This window comes from Oncorhynchus gorbuscha, linkage group LG02 (assembly GCF_021184085.1).
Source record: "Oncorhynchus gorbuscha isolate QuinsamMale2020 ecotype Even-year linkage group LG02, OgorEven_v1.0, whole genome shotgun sequence".
NCBI lineage: Eukaryota > Metazoa > Chordata > Actinopteri > Salmoniformes > Salmonidae > Oncorhynchus > Oncorhynchus gorbuscha.
Window position 1 is genome coordinate 81,211,965 of NC_060174.1, and position 16,415 is coordinate 81,228,379.

Sequence of the window (16,415 nt, forward strand, 5' to 3'; positions counted from 1 at the left end):
GCTCGGGACTGAGGGGCAGCTCGGGACTGAGGGGCAGCTCGGGACTGAGGGGCAACTCGAGACTGATGGGCAGCCCGGGACTGAGGGGCAGCCTAGTACTGAGAGGAAGCCCAGTACTGAGAGGAAGCCCAGTACTGAGAGGAAGCCCAGTACTGAGAGGAAGCCCAGTACTGAGATGAAGCTCAGGCAGGTAGTAGGCTCCGGTAGATCCTGGCTGGCTGGCGGATCTGGAAGATTCTGGTTGACTAGCAGATCTGGAAGAGACTGGTTGACTGGCAGATCTGGAAGAGACTGGTTGACTGGCAGATCTGGAAGAGACTGGTTGACTGGCAGATCTGGAAGAGACTGGTTGACTGGCAGATCTGGTTGACTGGCAGATCTAGAAGATCATGGCTGACTGGCGGATCTAGCTGCTCTATGCAGACTGACAGCTCCTTGCAGACTGGCAACTCTTTGCAGACTGACAGCTCTTTGCAGACTGACAGCTCTGGCTGCTTCATGCAGACTGACAGCTCTGGCTGCTTCGAACAGACTGACAGCTTTGACTGCTCCATGCAGGATGACAGCTCTGACTGCTTCATACAGACTGACAGCTCTGGCTGTTTTATGCAGACTGACAGCTCTAACTGCTCCATGCAGGCTGACAGCACCCTGCAGACTGGCAGCTCCTTGCAGACTGACAGCTCTTTGCAGACTGACAGCTACTTGCAGACTGGCAGCTCTTTGCAGACTGACAGCTCTGGCTGCGTCATGCAGACTGACAGCTCTGACTGCTCCATGCAGGCTGACAGCACCCTGCAGACTGGCAGCTCTTTGGAGACTGACAGCTCTGGCTGCTTCATGCAGACTGACAGCACCTTGCAGACTGACAGCTCCCTGCAGACTGGCAGCTCAGGCTGCTCCGAACAGGCAGGAGGCTCCGGCAGCGCTGTAGAGGAGGAAGGCTCTGATAGCGCTGAACAGGCGGGAGAGGAGAAAGGCTCTGGCTGTGCTGAACAGGCGAGGCGTACAGAAGGCCTGGTGCGTGGTGCTGGAACTGGTGCTACAGGATCGAGGACACGCACAGGAAGCCTGGTGCGGGGAGCTGCTACCGGAGGACTGGTGTGTGAAGGTGGCACAGGATGGACTGGACCGTGAAGGTGTACTGGAGAGCCTGAGAGCAGGACTGGCACAGGACGTGCAAGGCTAGGTAGGTACACAGGAGGCCTGGTGCATGAGGCTGGCACATTTTTCACCAGCCGACTAACACGCACCTCAGGACGAGTATGGAGCGCTGACCCATGTGCCATTAAATCCCCGACACTCTCCGTCGGACGAATATCGTACCTATAGCACCATGCTAGCAACTCCCTCATTACTCTCTCCTCCACTTTCCCCATTAACTCCTTCACAGTCTCTGCTTTGCTCACCTATAACACCGGCTCTGGTTCTGGTCTCCTCCTTGGCTCCTCACGATAAACAAGGAGAGTTGGGTCTGGATAGACCGGACCGTGCAGGCGCACTGAAGCTCTTGAGCATCGAGCCTGCCCAACCTTACCTGGCTCGATGCCCACTCTAGCCCGGCCAATACGAAGGGCTGGTATGTGCCGCACCGGGCTATGCACCCGTACTGGAATCACCGTGCGCTCCATAGTATAACACGGTGCCTGCCCGGGCTCTCTAGCCCCCCGGTAAGCACAGGGAGTTTGCGCAGGTCTCCTACCTGGCATAGCCATACTCTCTTTAAGTCCCCCCCCAATATTTTTTTGGGGCTGCTTTTCGGGCTTCCTTGCCAACCGTGTTCCCTCGTATCGTCGGCTCCTATCTCCGGCTGCCTCTGCTCTCCTTAGTGCCTCTACCTGTTCCCATGGGAGGCGATCTCTTCCGGCCAGTATCTCCTCCCAAGTGTAACAACCTTTACCATCCAACACGTCTTCCCATGTCCATTCTCCAAATAATTAATCCTCCTTTTGCTGCTCCAGCTGTCGCTGCCTGTTTCCACGCCACTCGGTCCGTGTGTGGTGGGTGATTCTGTAACGGTGCTCTTCGTTTGTAGAAAGAGAGTCGGACCGAAATGCAGCGTAGTGGTTACTCATGACTTTAATAGAAAAAGTGACACCTGAAATAACTATCCAAAATACAAAACAACAAACGGAACGTGAAACCTATTACAGCCTATTTGGTGAAACTACACAGAGACAGGAACAATCACCCACGAAATACAAAGCGAAACCAGGCTACCTAAATACGGTACCCAATCAGAGACTACGAGAGTCACCTGACTCTGATTGAGAACCGCCTCAGGCAGCCAAGCCTATAAAACACCCCTAATCAGATTCCAAATACTACAAACCCCAATACGAAAATACAATAACATAAACCCATGTCACACCCTGGCCTGACCAAATATATAACGAAAACACAAAATACAATGACCAAGGCGTGACAACTCTTACATTTGCAGTTTTGTCACACAACACAATGCCACGGATGTCTCAAGTTTTGAGGAACGAGCAATTGGTATGCTGCCTGCAGGAATGTCAGGCTGTTGCCAGAAAATGTCATGTTCATTTGTCTACCATATGTCGCCTCCAACATCGTTTTAGAGAATTTGTCAGCATGTCAAACCCGCTTCACAACTACAGACACGCCAGCCCAGGACCTCCATATCCGGGTTCTTCCCCTGTGGAATTGTCTGAGACCAGCCACCCGGACAGCTGATGAAACTGTGGGTTTGCACAACCTGTCAAAAACGGTCAGAAACTGTCTCAGCGAAGCTCGTCTGTGTGCTCGTTGTCTTCACCAGATGGTCATTCTCTCCAGGGAGAGTGAATCAAAGGTAATACTGAGCAAGTTCCACATTTTGTACCGCGTACAAAGAAACAAGTAAACAGCCTCTCAAAACATTATTGATTGCACACAGCACACAGCCTTCCGTTGAAATTAATACAACATCATGTTAGCTGTATTTTTGCTCACTTGTAAATGGAGAACCTACAGCCATTGCAACCTCTTGAAATATAAAAACAGGTCCATGGCACTTTAAAATCCTCCTGGCTTCTTTTAGTACAGGGGCTAGCAACAGGCTAGCAAGTGATTTTCTTTGGGGGGTTGATAAAAAAAGACTAAAATCATCAATTATTCAGCTAAAAATGAGTTTAATTTAGGAAATCTGTTCCCAAGTATTCCCACAAATAAAGTAAAAATATACCTATGTGAGCATGTCTCATTGTGTCTCAAGGTATAAAATTGTTATTTTTAAATACAATCTCTTTTTGGGCCTAGTTGTAGTCAATTTTCAGTGTACCAATTGTACACTGAATCTAGTTGCCTACCCGTTTTAGTAGATCTTATCTATGACTGAATCAGTTGTATGTTGTGTGGTGTAGGTGAAGTCTGTTCTAACCACTCTGTCTGGAGAGGAGCTGGCCCAGCTTAAAGAGGACCTGAAGCTCATCAAGGAACCCTTCTCTCTGGTAGAGTTTGACGACGAGGAGGTGGAAGAAAAGAAAGGTAGCCTACCGTCACAGAACAGTCACATAAAGTCTACTATCACAATGTTACATTTACAGTCTTTTAGTACTCAAACAGTGACAATTTTAGCATGTAAATCTTGCTGGGGCAGCCAATTTATTTTAGATGCGTGCCAACAAAGCCACTACACCATATTAAACAATACATTAAACAGCACTATAACAGTGACAAACAGTGCCCACAAACTGTTAGGGCCTACATGAAGCTGTCACAACAGCAGAGCTTTCCTTTCAGCACCATAGAGTGAATCCGTACCATGCTACACCTGGATTTCAGTGGAGACTAGTCTGGCAGGAAAACAGTTCCATCAACCTCATTTACTGCATTTTTAAAAACCATAGCTGATATGGCTGACTTGCTTAAATAAATATGGTTTCCACTGACTCTTTGTGGATTTGTGTAACTCAATAAGAACCGCATTCTCCTTCAATAATAACAAATTCGTTTTTTACTTTTGAACCATACAAACATTATAAAATGTATGTTCAGTAAATTCATAATGTTTGTTCTTCTATCATTAACACTTAGCTCTAAGTATCAGCAAGTGCAAGCAAACGAGGTAGGCCTTCATTCTGCACTTTCAAAATGGACACAGACAGAAATTCAGATGTTAGTTTAGATAAATTCAGCAAGATGTTCAGGCCTTAACTCTACTCTTCTTTAAGTCACCACAGAGAGAGAGAGAGAGAGAGAGAGAGAGAGAGAGAGAGAGAGAGAGAGAGAGAGAGAGAGAGAGAGAGAGAGAGAGCAACACGGTTAGCCTAACATTTGATGTATTTTATTAGGCCTATGTGGTCTAAAAAGGAAGGAAAATACAATCACGAGGATCCACTTACCACAATACCGACGCACAGACAGCGCATTGCGCAAACAAAACGACTCTCCCAATATCAACTGGAATTACATGGGTCTATTACTGAACTTTTTGTTGAAAATAAATATATATTTGAATGGGAAGAAACTGTCACTGGCAAACATGATTACAGACCACAACATAATTGCATAATTTCAACATTGCCGAAAATTATGAATAAGATACTCATGAGATATACCTATATAAGCAATATAACAGTTGAGATGTACAAACTATGGCATAAGGGAACGATGAGCTGATAAGAGGCAAGTGTAATTTCGATAAAGACATTCATCAGCAAGCGAGCTGTCCTTCTGGGAAAACTGTCATCAAAGTCTGGCATTCTCTGGATTTATGGTACTTTTAAGACAACTGGGAACTCTGGGGAAAAAACTAGAACGAATCATGACGCCAGTGATCTTTAGGTCGGAGCTTTAGAAAGAGGACCGATTGCCCGACTTGGAATTCCAAGTAGGATGACCATTCTACATGTAGTTTTATCAGTCGGAGCTTGTTTTTTTTCAAAGTTCCCAGTTGTCTTGAACACTCGGGAGTCTGAAATTTCCACGTTCCCAGTTGTTTTGAACGCGGCAGAAGTTATGCTGGATTAAGAGTATAGCCAATGTATTCAACCTTTTCTGGGACATGGTGTTGCATATTTATCCTTTTAAGCTCGGAAAAGAGACCCTTTCAGACAGATGTTTTAAATCCTTAAACCCAGACTTGGACCACACACTCTCTCCACCAAATAGCAGGCAGGGGAAACAAAAGAGTGATTGCTTTGCAAAGCTTGCAGTTAGCCACTGATTTCTTCAAAACTACTCATTGTTGCGTTGCATTGTTGAAATTTGCGATTTCCGACTTGTTGTGTAATGTTTATGGCCGATGAGCACCGATACGTTTTATCTATAATTTCTCTTCACATGACATGAATTGAAAAGGATTTGTCAGTAGATTGTCTACATGATTCATGATGACTGCTTGTCAAGCTAGCTAGCTTGCTTGTCTAGCTAGTTAGCTTGCTTGCTAGCTAAGATTTTGAAGGTATGATGTTGACATGATCAGTCCAATCAAAGCTATGGTAGATATAATGTGATTTGAAGTCATTTTATCTGTGGCCAATGACCTTGAGCCTTCTTAGACGGGAACCTCTATTGTATATCTATGGCAGCACCCAGGGTGGCTTGAACTGCCAAGCTCTCCCTGTAGATTCTGCAGTGTCCCCATGAGTGACCGAACACTAAGCCAATCACAGTGCAACTAGAGGACATTACCAATGCCTACGCTCTGTGCTTTCGCTGGCTGCCCCTCCACCACTGAAAGCACTGAGTTAGTCTGAAACACCTGCTTTTGGAGCTGCCTTACTCAAGAAAGAGAGTATGTGGCTTTATTAACTCAATTATTATAGTTGTTTACATTGTTTGCAAACTGATAAGTAAAATGAATTAATGCCAAAATGGCATGCAAAACAGGCAATATACAGTACCAGTCAAAAGTTTTGACACACCTACACATTCCAGGGTTTTTCTTTATATTGACTATTTTCTACATTGTAGAATAATAGTGAAGACATCAAAACTATGAAATAACACATATGGAATAATGTAGTAACCAAAAAAGTGTTAAACAAATCAAAATATATTTTTTATTTGAGATTCTTCAAAGTAGCCACCCTTTTGCCTTGATGACAGCTTTGCACACTCTTGGCATTCTCTCAACCAACTTCATGAAGTAGTCACCTGGAATGCATTTCAATTAACAGTGGTTAATTTTTAAAAGTTCATTTGTGAAATGTATTTCCTTCTTAATGCATATGAGCCAATCAGTTGTGTTGTGACAAGGTAGGGGTTGTATACAGGAAATAGCCCTATTTAGTAAAATACTAAGTCCATATTATGGAAAGAACAGCTCAAATGAGCAAAGAGAAATGACAGTCCATCATTACTTTAAGACAGGAAGGTCAGTCAATCCGGAACATTTCAAGAACTTGCAGTCGCAAAAACCATCAAGTACTATGATGAAACTGGCTTTCATGAGGACCGCCACAGTTAAGGAAGATCCAGAGTTACATTGGGGCAAAAAAAGTATTTAGTCAGCCACCAATTGTGCAAGTTCTCCCACTTAAAAATATGAGAGAGGCCTGTAATTTTCATCATAGGTACACTTCAACTATGACATTGACAATTTTTTTTATGACACCTTGAGTTGGACTCGCCACTACCCCCCAGCACTTTTTGATCTATCTCTAACTAGCGTTAATGCAATGAATAGAAGTCTATGGTAACTGCTAGCAAGCTAGTCGTTTTTCACATGTTCTATTTATATCTGTAAATCAACCAATAAAATCAAGCAACACTTGGCCATGATTACAGACACCTGTGTGTGTTCTTTCCAAGTATATAAATTAGTGAACCACAGTGTTTGTCATTATACACTGATGAAGACAGCTTGTCTGTCGAAAAGTTAATCATACAATTATTGCATTCGAGCTCTCCTTTTATTTTTCAAGCATGCTAGTAGATACCATAGACGTTCAGTCATTGTGCAAACACTAGTTAGCATTGGCTCGCAAAACTACCTCTAACTTCCTTCATACTGGATGCAGAGACATAAAAATGGTATCCGTGAGTGAGTTCAGCTGACTCTGGGGAAGTAAATAAAGGGCTATATTGCCAAAATCCCTAAGTATCCCTTTAATAGGTGTATAAGGTTCCTAGTTCACTGACTAATAAGACCAAAACATTTTGTTTTTTTGCAGTCAAATGAAAATGGAGATGTCCTCAATCCACTCATAACGGGAGTATTTTTGGAGGTTTGTATCGAATTAATTATCGTACATTGCTGCATATCACATCCTCTTCATTCCTACTGAAAGCTGAATCATAACATTGTGTGTTTGTGTGTGTGACAGATTTACAAATGTGTTGCATCGTTTATGAACAGTTGAAGTCGGAGGTTTACGCACACCTTAATCAAATACATTTAAACTCCATTTTTCACAATTCCTGACATTTAATCCGAGTAAGAATTCCATGTTTTCAGGCACTTAGAATCAGCACTTAATTTTAAGAATGTGAAATGTCAGAATAATAGGAGAGAATGATTTATTTCAGCTTTTATTTCCTTCATCACATTCACAGTGGGTCAGATGTTTACATACACTCAATTAGCATTTGGCAGAATTGCCTTTAAAATTGTTTAACTTGGGTCAAACATTTTGGGTAGCCTTCCACAGGCTTCCCACAATAAGTTGGGTGAACTTTGGCCCATTACTCCTGACAGAACTGGTGTAACTAAGTCAGGTTTGTAGGCCTCCTTGCTCGCACACGCTTTTTCAGTTCTGCACACAAATTTTCCATAGGACTGAGGTCAGGGCTTTGTGATGCCCACTCCAATATATTGACTTTGTTGTCCTTAAGCCATTTTGCCACATCTCATTGTCCATTTGGAAGACCCATTTGCGACCAAGCTTTAACTTCCTGACTGATGTCTTGAGGTGTTGCTTCAATATATCCACATAACTTTCCTGCCTCACGATACCATGTATTTTGTGAAGTGCATCAGTCCCTCCTGCAGCAAATCACCCCCACAACATGATGCTGCCACCCCTGTTCTTCACTGTTGGGATGGTGTTCTTCGGCTTGCAAGCCTCCCCCTGTTTCCTCCAAACATAACGATGGTCATTATGGCCAAACAGTTCTATTTTTGTTTCATCAGACCAGAGGACATTTCTCCAAAAAGTACGATCTTTGTCCCCATGTGCAGTTGAAAACCGTTGTCTGGCTTTTTTTATGGCGGTTTTGGAGCAGTGGCTTCTTCCTTGCTGAGCGGCCTTTCAGGTTATGTTGATATAGGACTTGTTTTACTGTGGATATAGATACTGTCAGGGTTTACCAGAATTGGACCCAGAAGCAGACCAGGACAAGGTGAGTATAAAGATGGTGAGTATTTATTAATCAATGAGAACGTGGAGGTAGATAGTTCCGGGTGGAGAAGCGGGCAGCGGAGGTGGGTTGATGGGAGTGGATAGGCAGATCCAATGGATAACAACACACTGGCGACGAGCAGACAGGGATGGGGTATGGGTTCCGGGTGAATGGTGTTCATGGCTAACGATCCGGCAGGGAATGGATGTCAGGTCAGAACTTTTGAAGGGGAGAGGTGATGATCAGGACAGGTGTGCAGATTACTGATGGGATACAGGTGCGGGTGAACATCGATCTCCCAACAAGCTAATTCGCCCGGCAACCAGACAGGGTGCGTTCCAGGACACCGGAAACACACTCCAGGACAGAAACACAGGCAAACACAGACTCAGGAAGCGGGATTCATGACAGATACTTTTGTACCTGTTTCCTCCAGCATCTTCACAAGGTCCTTTGCTGTTGTTCTGGGATTGATTTGCACTTTTCACACCAAAGTACATTCATCTCTAGGAGATGGAACGCATTTCCTTCCTGAGCGGTATGACAGCTGCGTGGTCCCATGGTGTTTATACTTGCATACTATTGTTTGTACAAATGAAAGTTGTACCTTCAGGCATTTGGAAATTGCTCCCAAGGATGAAACAGACTTGTGGAGGTCTACAATTTGTTTTCTGAGGTCTTGGCTGATTTCATTTGATTTTCCAATGATGTCAAGCAAAGAGGCACTGAGTTTGAAGGTAGGCCTTGAAATATATCTACAGGTACACCTCCAATTGACTCAAATGATGTCAATTGGCCTATCAGACGCTTCTAAAGCCATGACATCATTTTCAGGAATTTTCCAAGCTGTTGAAAGGCACAGTGAACTTATTGTATGTAAACTTCTGACCCACTGGAATTGTGATACAGTGAATTATAAGTGAAATAATCTGTCTGTAAACAATTGTTGGAAAAATGACTTGTGTCATGCACAGAGTAGATGTCCTAACCAAAACTATAGTTTGTTAACAAGAAATGTGTGGTGGAGTGGTTGAAAAACGAGTTTTAATGACTCCAACCTAAGTGTATGTAAACTTCCGACTTCAACTGTATCTATGTACTGTATGTATCTTGTCTTCATTAGGCTTCAAACAGTGCATCGTACATCCAGGATTCCTTCTAGCTCCTCATGCCTGTGTTAGAGGTGTCCCACATTCAAAGTAGTGCTGACTCTAACCAACAGTGACCACATCTCTCTGCCAGCTGTGCGAACAAGGGACCCTGACAAAAAGCATTGACATGTCATTGCGGTTTTAAAAATAATTCCTCAGCTTTATTTTATATTTATTTCGAAGCCTATCTAAAGTGCCACGCCTCAGAAGAAATTTACCTTTGACAAACGGTGTTTACTCGTCGTGGAGTATTGTAGTGCTGTTGTTGTACAGCACAGTAGATATACCAATGTACAGTATTTGAGGAGTCTAGAGCTGACATGTTTGAATGACATTGATGTCTGCGTTTCTCATACAAATACTGTGCTTATGTACTGACATTAATTGAGAAATTCTGAATATAGACTTTTCCATGTCTCACAATTACCATTATTCAATGCATTATTCATAACACCAGGACTTCAGGATAACCCCCTTTAGGATAAGTACTTCAGGTGTCTGTATTGCAAATACATGTGATATTGCTTTGGCACACATGCCTCCCTGTTTATCTTCAGGTGTAATTGTATAACCAGAATATTAGTACTTGAATGATGACAACCATTGTAAGTGTGTCTTAGTAGGAAAAGTGATTGTGGTCATCTGTGTCTTGGAACTGTATCAGGTTTTCCTTGGACTTTTTGAGCTATTTTACGTCAGGTATTTTACGCTTTTCAAATAAAGATAATATCTTAAACAACATCCTATTAAAGCTTCGCATTGGTTATTGTGACATACCAACGTCCATCCAGTTGAAGATTTGAGGAAATGTGACACAATTTATAAAGCATTTCATTTGTAAAAACTTTTACAAACCAATTAACTCCTGGATAATTAGGAAATTATTGTGCTGAAACCTTGATATATAGGGTCATGACATGAAACCAACCACATTGGCAACTATAAAGTTTTAATTTTATTGATTTATTTCGCCTTTATTTAACAAGGTAGGCAAGTTGAGAACAAGTTCTCATTTACAATTGCGATCTGGCCAAGATAAAGCAAAGCAGTTCGACACATACAACGACACAGAGTTACACATGGAGTAAAACAAACATACAGTCAATAATACAGTAGAAACAAGTCTATATATGATGTGAGCAAATGAGGTGAGATAAGGGAGGTAAAGGCAAAAAAGGCCATGGTGGCAAAGTAAATACAATATAGCAAGTAAAACACTGGAATGGTAGATTTGCAGTGGAAGAATGTGCTAAGTAGAAATAAAAATAATGGGGTGCAAAGGAGCAAAATAAATAAATACATAAAATAAATACAGTAGGGAAAGAGGTAGTTGTTTGGGCTAAATTATAGGTGGGCTATGTACAGGTGCAGTAATCTGTGAGCTGCTCTGACAGTTGGTGCTTAAAGCTAGTGAGGGAGATAAGTGTTTCCAGTTTCAGAGATTTTTGTAGTTCGTTCCAGTCATTGGAGGCAGAGAACTGGAAGGAGAGGCGGCCAAAGAAAGAATTGGTTTCAGGGGTGACCAGAGAGATATACCTGCTGGAGCGCGTGCTACAGGTGGGTGACGCTATGGTGACCGGCGAGCTGAGGTAAGGGGGGATTTTACCTAGCAGGGTCTTGTAGATGACATGGAGCCATTGGGTTTGGCGACGAGTATGAAGCGAGGGCCAGCCAGCGAGAGCGTACAGGTCGCAATGGTGGGTAATATATGGGGCTTTGGTGACAAAACGGTTGGCACTGTGATAGACTGCATCCAATTTGTTGAGTAGGGAATTGGAGACTATTTTGTAAATGACATCGCCGAAGTCGAGGATTGGTAGGGTGGTCAGTTTTACAAGGGTATGTTTGGCAGCATGAGTGAATGATGCTTTGTTGGGAAATAGGAAGCCAATTCTGGATTCAACTTTGGACTGGAGATGTTTAATGTGGGTCTGGAAGGAGAGTTTACAGTCTAACCAGACACCTGGGTATTTGTAGTTGTCCACGTATTCTAAGTCAGAGCCGTCCATAGTAGTGATGTTGGACAGGCGGGCAGGTGCAGACAGCGATCGGTTGAAGAGCATGCATTTAGTTTTACCTGTATTTAAGAGCAATTGGAGGGCACGGAAGGAGAGTTGTATGGCATTGAAGCTTGCCTGGAGGGTTGTTAACACAGTGTCCAAAGAAGGGCCAGAAGTATACAGAATGGTGTCGTCTGCGTAGAGGTGGATCAGAGACTCACCAGCAGCAAGAGCGACATCATTGATGTACATCATTGAAGTTACACGCTTTAGATATGTTGCAATTTAAGTTTGTATTTCTCTGGGGGGGAAACGGGTGGATAACAATGAGGTAGTGTATGCTCCACAGTCCATACTCTAGCTACTGGTCAGAGCATCAAGTGAAACGTGAAGGTGAGTTTTTTTTTTTTTTTTTTTACTGCGCCTGCCTAGATGTATTTCTATGACTTCCGATAGAGTAAGGAAGCCAACGTTATGCAGCAACGTTAGCAAGGGCTAGCAGTAGCCCCAACGGAACAAGATCATACGACGGATCAGGTAGATATTGTTATTTGTGCTTTACACGTTTCATATTAGCTAGCTAATACAATAATATATTTAAGTCAAAACAATTCCCAACGTGAGTTGGCTAGCCTGGTGGTTTCCAGCTAGCTAGCCATCTTGACGTCACCAATGCTGGCAAACTGAGCTACCTAGCTATCCCAATGTAGCTTGGCTACGTGCTGTTGTACCTAACTATGTGTAATAGAAGACTGATTCGAGGTAGCGAACATTTTATTTTAGTTAACTTCCAGTGTGGCTAGCTAGCATTGGCATACAATATTGTTTCCACAGTATCTGGGCTAGAATAACGGCAGCTAATGCTACATGCCATTTGGATGCTAGTTAGCTACTGCATAGCTTGTTGTCCGTCATTTAATTGTTGCTAGGTAACCTTAGCTAGTTCAGTGTTTATACAATAAACTAATTCATTTGCACAAAACCAACACCGGGATTGTTTTATCCAGCCAAGTTCGTTTGCTCTTTATCTCGCTGGCATCATACAGGCCAGTCAGGTTTTGATTTAGGCGCCCAGACATGTACACCACATGACCAAAAGTATGTGGACACATGCTCGTCGAACATCTCCTTCCAAAATCATGGGCATTCATATGGAGTTGGTCCCCCTGTTGCAGCTATAACAACTTTCCACTATGGTTAGGGTTAGAACATTGTTGGAACATTGCAGCGTAGACTTGCTTCTATTCAGCCGCAAGACCATTAGTGAGGTAGGGCATTGATGTGGGGCTAGGCTCGCAGTCGAAGTTCCAATTCATCCCAAAGATGAATGATGGGATTGTGGTCAGGGCTCTGCAGGCCAGTCACATTCTGCACGTGTTTCATGCTGAAACAGAAAAGAGCCTTTCCCAAACTGTTGCCACAGTTGGAAGCACAGAATCGTCTAGTATGTCATTGTATGCTGTGTTGCGTTAAGATTTCCCTTTACTGGAACTAAGGGGCCTAATCCGAACCATGAAACAGCACCAGACCATTATTCCTCCTCCACCACCAAACTTTACAGTTGGCACTATGCATAATGTTCTCCTGGCATCTGCCAAACCCAGATTTGTGAAGTGTAATTCATCACTCAAGAGAAAGCATTTCCACTGCTCTAGAGTCCAATGGCGGTGAGCTTTACACAACTCCAGTCGATGCTTGGCGCAAGGTGATCTTAGGCTTGTGTGTGGTTGCTTGGCCATGGAAACCCATTAAGTTCACTAGGAACAGTTCTTGTGCTGAAGTTGCAACCAAGGACAGATTTTTACATGCTTCAGCACTCTGCCGTCCTGTTCTGTGAGCTTGTGTTGCCTACCACTTTGCGGCTGAGCCGTTGTTGCTCCTAGACATTTCATCTTCACAATAACAGCATTTACAGTTGTCCGGGCAGCTCTAGCGGGGCAGACATTTGACAAACTGACTTGTTGGAAAGGTAGCATCCTATGACAGTGACATGTTTGAAAGTCACTGAGTTCTTCAGTACGGACATTCTACTGCCAATGTTTGTCTATGGAGATTGCATGGCGGTGTGCTTGATTTTTATACACTTGTCAGCAATGGGTGTGGTTGAAATAGCTGAATCCACACATTTTGAAGGGGTGTCTACATATATATGTATGTATATATATATATATATGTTTGTGTTAACTCTAGCTACTGCACACAACTTTAACTATCATTTTGCAGTTAATTGATGAGTAGCTGAATGGCATAGATAACATCCAACCTCTTCTTGAATTTTTTTCAACAGACTGTTCCCTGAAAGTGCTGCAGAATTGTCGGGGTTTTCAGTCCTTTCCTCAACCTGCAAAAATGCCAGCTGCACTGGCAGATACCAGTCAGATTATCTGTGAGGTCTGGGCAAGCAATGTGGATGAGGAAATGAGGAAAATCCGACAGATAATTCAAAGCTACAACTTCATTGCCATGGTAATATATCATGCTATATGTGCCTTATGCTAACTTTTTCATTGATTCTTAGTAGATCTATGAAGGTTTTGGTATGTATTGCGTAAACTTCTTTTTGTCATTAATGATGTCCTTGTTCCAACAGGACACAGAATTCCCCGGAGTGGTGGTTCGACCCATTGGCGAGTTTCGCAGTACGGTAGACTACCAGTACCAGCTCTTGAGGTGCAACGTGGACCTTCTGAAAATCATCCAACTGGGACTGTCATTTATGAACGAGGATGGAGACTATCCCCCTGGAACGACGACATGGCAGTTCAATTTCAAATTTAATTTAACGTGGGTCTTAATCCTTGTTATAAAACAGTATAGCCAGTAATGAGATTAAAACTATGCTATGCTTATGTTTTGGGGTAGGATCTGATGCCTCATTAGAAGGCTCTTGAGTAATAGTTTGTTTGTTGTTTCACTGTTTGTTCCATTCTGTTCTTTTGTAAACAGAGAGGATATGTACTCCCAGGACTCGATAGATTTACTTCAGAACTCCGGCCTCCAATTCAAAAAGCACGAGGAAGAGGGGATTGACACACTCTACTTTGCTGAGCTCCTGATGACATCCGGTTTAGTGCTGTGTGAAAATGTCAAGTGGCTCTCCTTTCACAGGTAGGGATGTGTTGCTATGTCAGTGGGCCTAGCATTTTTTTCTGGTAAACAGGATAAACTCTGGGCCCATCGTCATAAACACTCCCAACAGTGCCCTAGTAGTCATTTGCAAAATCAAGTTGTAATGAATCTCTTTGTCGTATTTCTCATTTGCAGCGGGTACGATTTTGGCTACCTGGTGAAGCTATTAACAGACACCCGGCTACCTGAGGAGGAACATGAGTTCTTCCAGATCCTCAATCTCTTCTTCCCTGCAATCTATGATGTCAAATATCTGATGAAGAGCTGCAAAAACTTGAAGGTAAAGAGACATTCCTGGTAACTTGCTTATTATGTTATTGTATTTGCAAAACCAATGAACGCACTGTTGGCTGCCAAATGTCTCAACTTTGTTAGCCTGCTGAGCTGAAGCATTAGCTTGATTACCTAATGCAAGTTAAGTCTCAGGCAAGGTTACTCCATCACACAAGCATGGCTGATCAAACCACCTCAGTTAGTCAAGGCTGGCCTATAGTGAGGTGTCTTATCTTTTTTTTAAATATATTTTATTTCACTAAAATGTGACTGACATGAAATGTCCTTTGACTTCCTCTGAGGCAGAGCATATGTCTCCAGTTAACTGAATGTCAACTGTGTGTTTGTTCAGGGAGGACTCCAGGAGGTGGCTGACCAGCTGGAACTAAAGAGGATCGGGAGACAACACCAGGCCGGTTCGGATTCGCTGCTCACAGGGATGGCCTTCTTTAGGATGAAAGAGGTACCTATTGTCTGTCTTCCATGACAACTAATAGGTGAAAGGACAGATTTAACGTTGTACTTACACCCGTCAAGTCTCTTTTTGAAGAGTGGTCAGGAAAGAAAAGATTGGGAAGTTTGAGAACTAGTCTCGATGAGGACTGGCATCTTGGGAGTTACATGAAACAAGTTGTCTTCTTTTGCAGCTTTTCTTTGAAGACAACATTGATGACGCAAAGTATTGTGGGCGATTGTATGGATTGGGCTCTGGGTCCACTCAAAATCAGAACGGCATCTCAAGCTCTTCCCAAGAGGAAACCAACAACAAGCACTGATCGACCGCGAGGCCATCAAGTGGAAGCCGCACTTGTTTTAACCTATCCAGTAGATGTTTATTTTCTCCCCCCACTCCCAGAATACATGAGATTAATTTCTGTGTCCAGCTTCACCAGCTGCAAAAAGGACATTGGTTACCAGACTCTCCTCTTGAACCCATTTTGTTCTGTCATAGTTGATTTTACTGCAGATTGTCACATTCAAATTCCCTATTGTACCACTATTGAGCCTTTATCACCCAGGACCAGTATTCAGAAACCTTTGTTTATCAGCATTGCAGTAACAACTCTTTTAAAAGCATGGGACCAGCTCTTGTATTGTACTTCGAATAAGAAGTTTAGCATTTGAAAGTGCTCAACAATTCTCTGCACTGCTTTTCAAAACCAAAGTTATTTAAACCCAACTGTAGCGCAAGCCTTGGTATCAATCAGAAAACCAGTTCTTTGTTGGATACATGCTTGTAGGGATCGTACCATTTTAAAGTAAAATTTCACTGAAGTTTTAGATGGGTGCCAGGCTGGTCTGAGTATAAGTGTTAGGGGCACACTGCAGTTTTGTGCAACATTTGCTTTTAATTTGTTCACTGCTCTGTTTAAAAAGATGGTTTGTGTTTGCTATTGTTTTTACAACATGCATTGTTTGAAACAGTTGTATATTAAAAAAAATCTATTTTCAATAGTATTTCCTATTTTGGGCATGCCTTATTGAACCAATTCTGTCCCTGTTGCAAAATATTTAGGTGAAACGGTTGTACTGCAGAGCCTTTTTATCCATATCATGCTGCCATTTCTTC

General features: G+C 42.9%; 1 protein-coding gene across 2 annotated transcripts; it reads left to right on the forward strand.

Moving 5' to 3' along the window:
• The first annotated feature begins 10,978 nt into the window (after nt 1–10,978).
• On the forward strand, nt 10,979–16,303 carry LOC124010886 (CCR4-NOT transcription complex subunit 8). Of its 2 annotated transcripts, none has more exons than XM_046323652.1 (7): nt 10,979–11,000; nt 13,731–13,909; nt 14,034–14,227; nt 14,390–14,551; nt 14,708–14,852; nt 15,198–15,308; nt 15,493–16,303. In XM_046323652.1, the coding sequence occupies exons 2-7, from the start codon at nt 13,793–13,795 to the stop codon at nt 15,619–15,621; spliced, it is 858 nt and encodes a 285-aa protein (XP_046179608.1). In that variant the 5' UTR covers nt 10,979–11,000; nt 13,731–13,792; the 3' UTR covers nt 15,622–16,303. The 2 variants fall into 2 exon arrangements, with proteins under 2 accessions (XP_046179608.1, XP_046179600.1); XM_046323644.1 differs by lacking the exon at nt 10,979–11,000 and adding an exon at nt 11,830–11,980.
• Nucleotides 16,304–16,415: the final 112 nt, after the last annotated feature.

Bases quoted from the DNA above. Each gene is read 5' to 3' on its own strand.
- LOC124010886 (XM_046323652.1), top strand. From the start codon at position 13,793: ATGCCAGCTGCACTGGCAGATACCAGTCAGATTATCTGTGAGGTCTGG. The intron at 14,228-14,389 runs GTGGGTCTTAAT...TTTTGTAAACAG, and splicing joins AATTTCAAATTTAATTTAAC to AGAGGATATGTACTCCCAGG. The intron at 15,309-15,492 runs GTACCTATTGTC...CTTCTTTTGCAG, and splicing joins CCTTCTTTAGGATGAAAGAG to CTTTTCTTTGAAGACAACAT.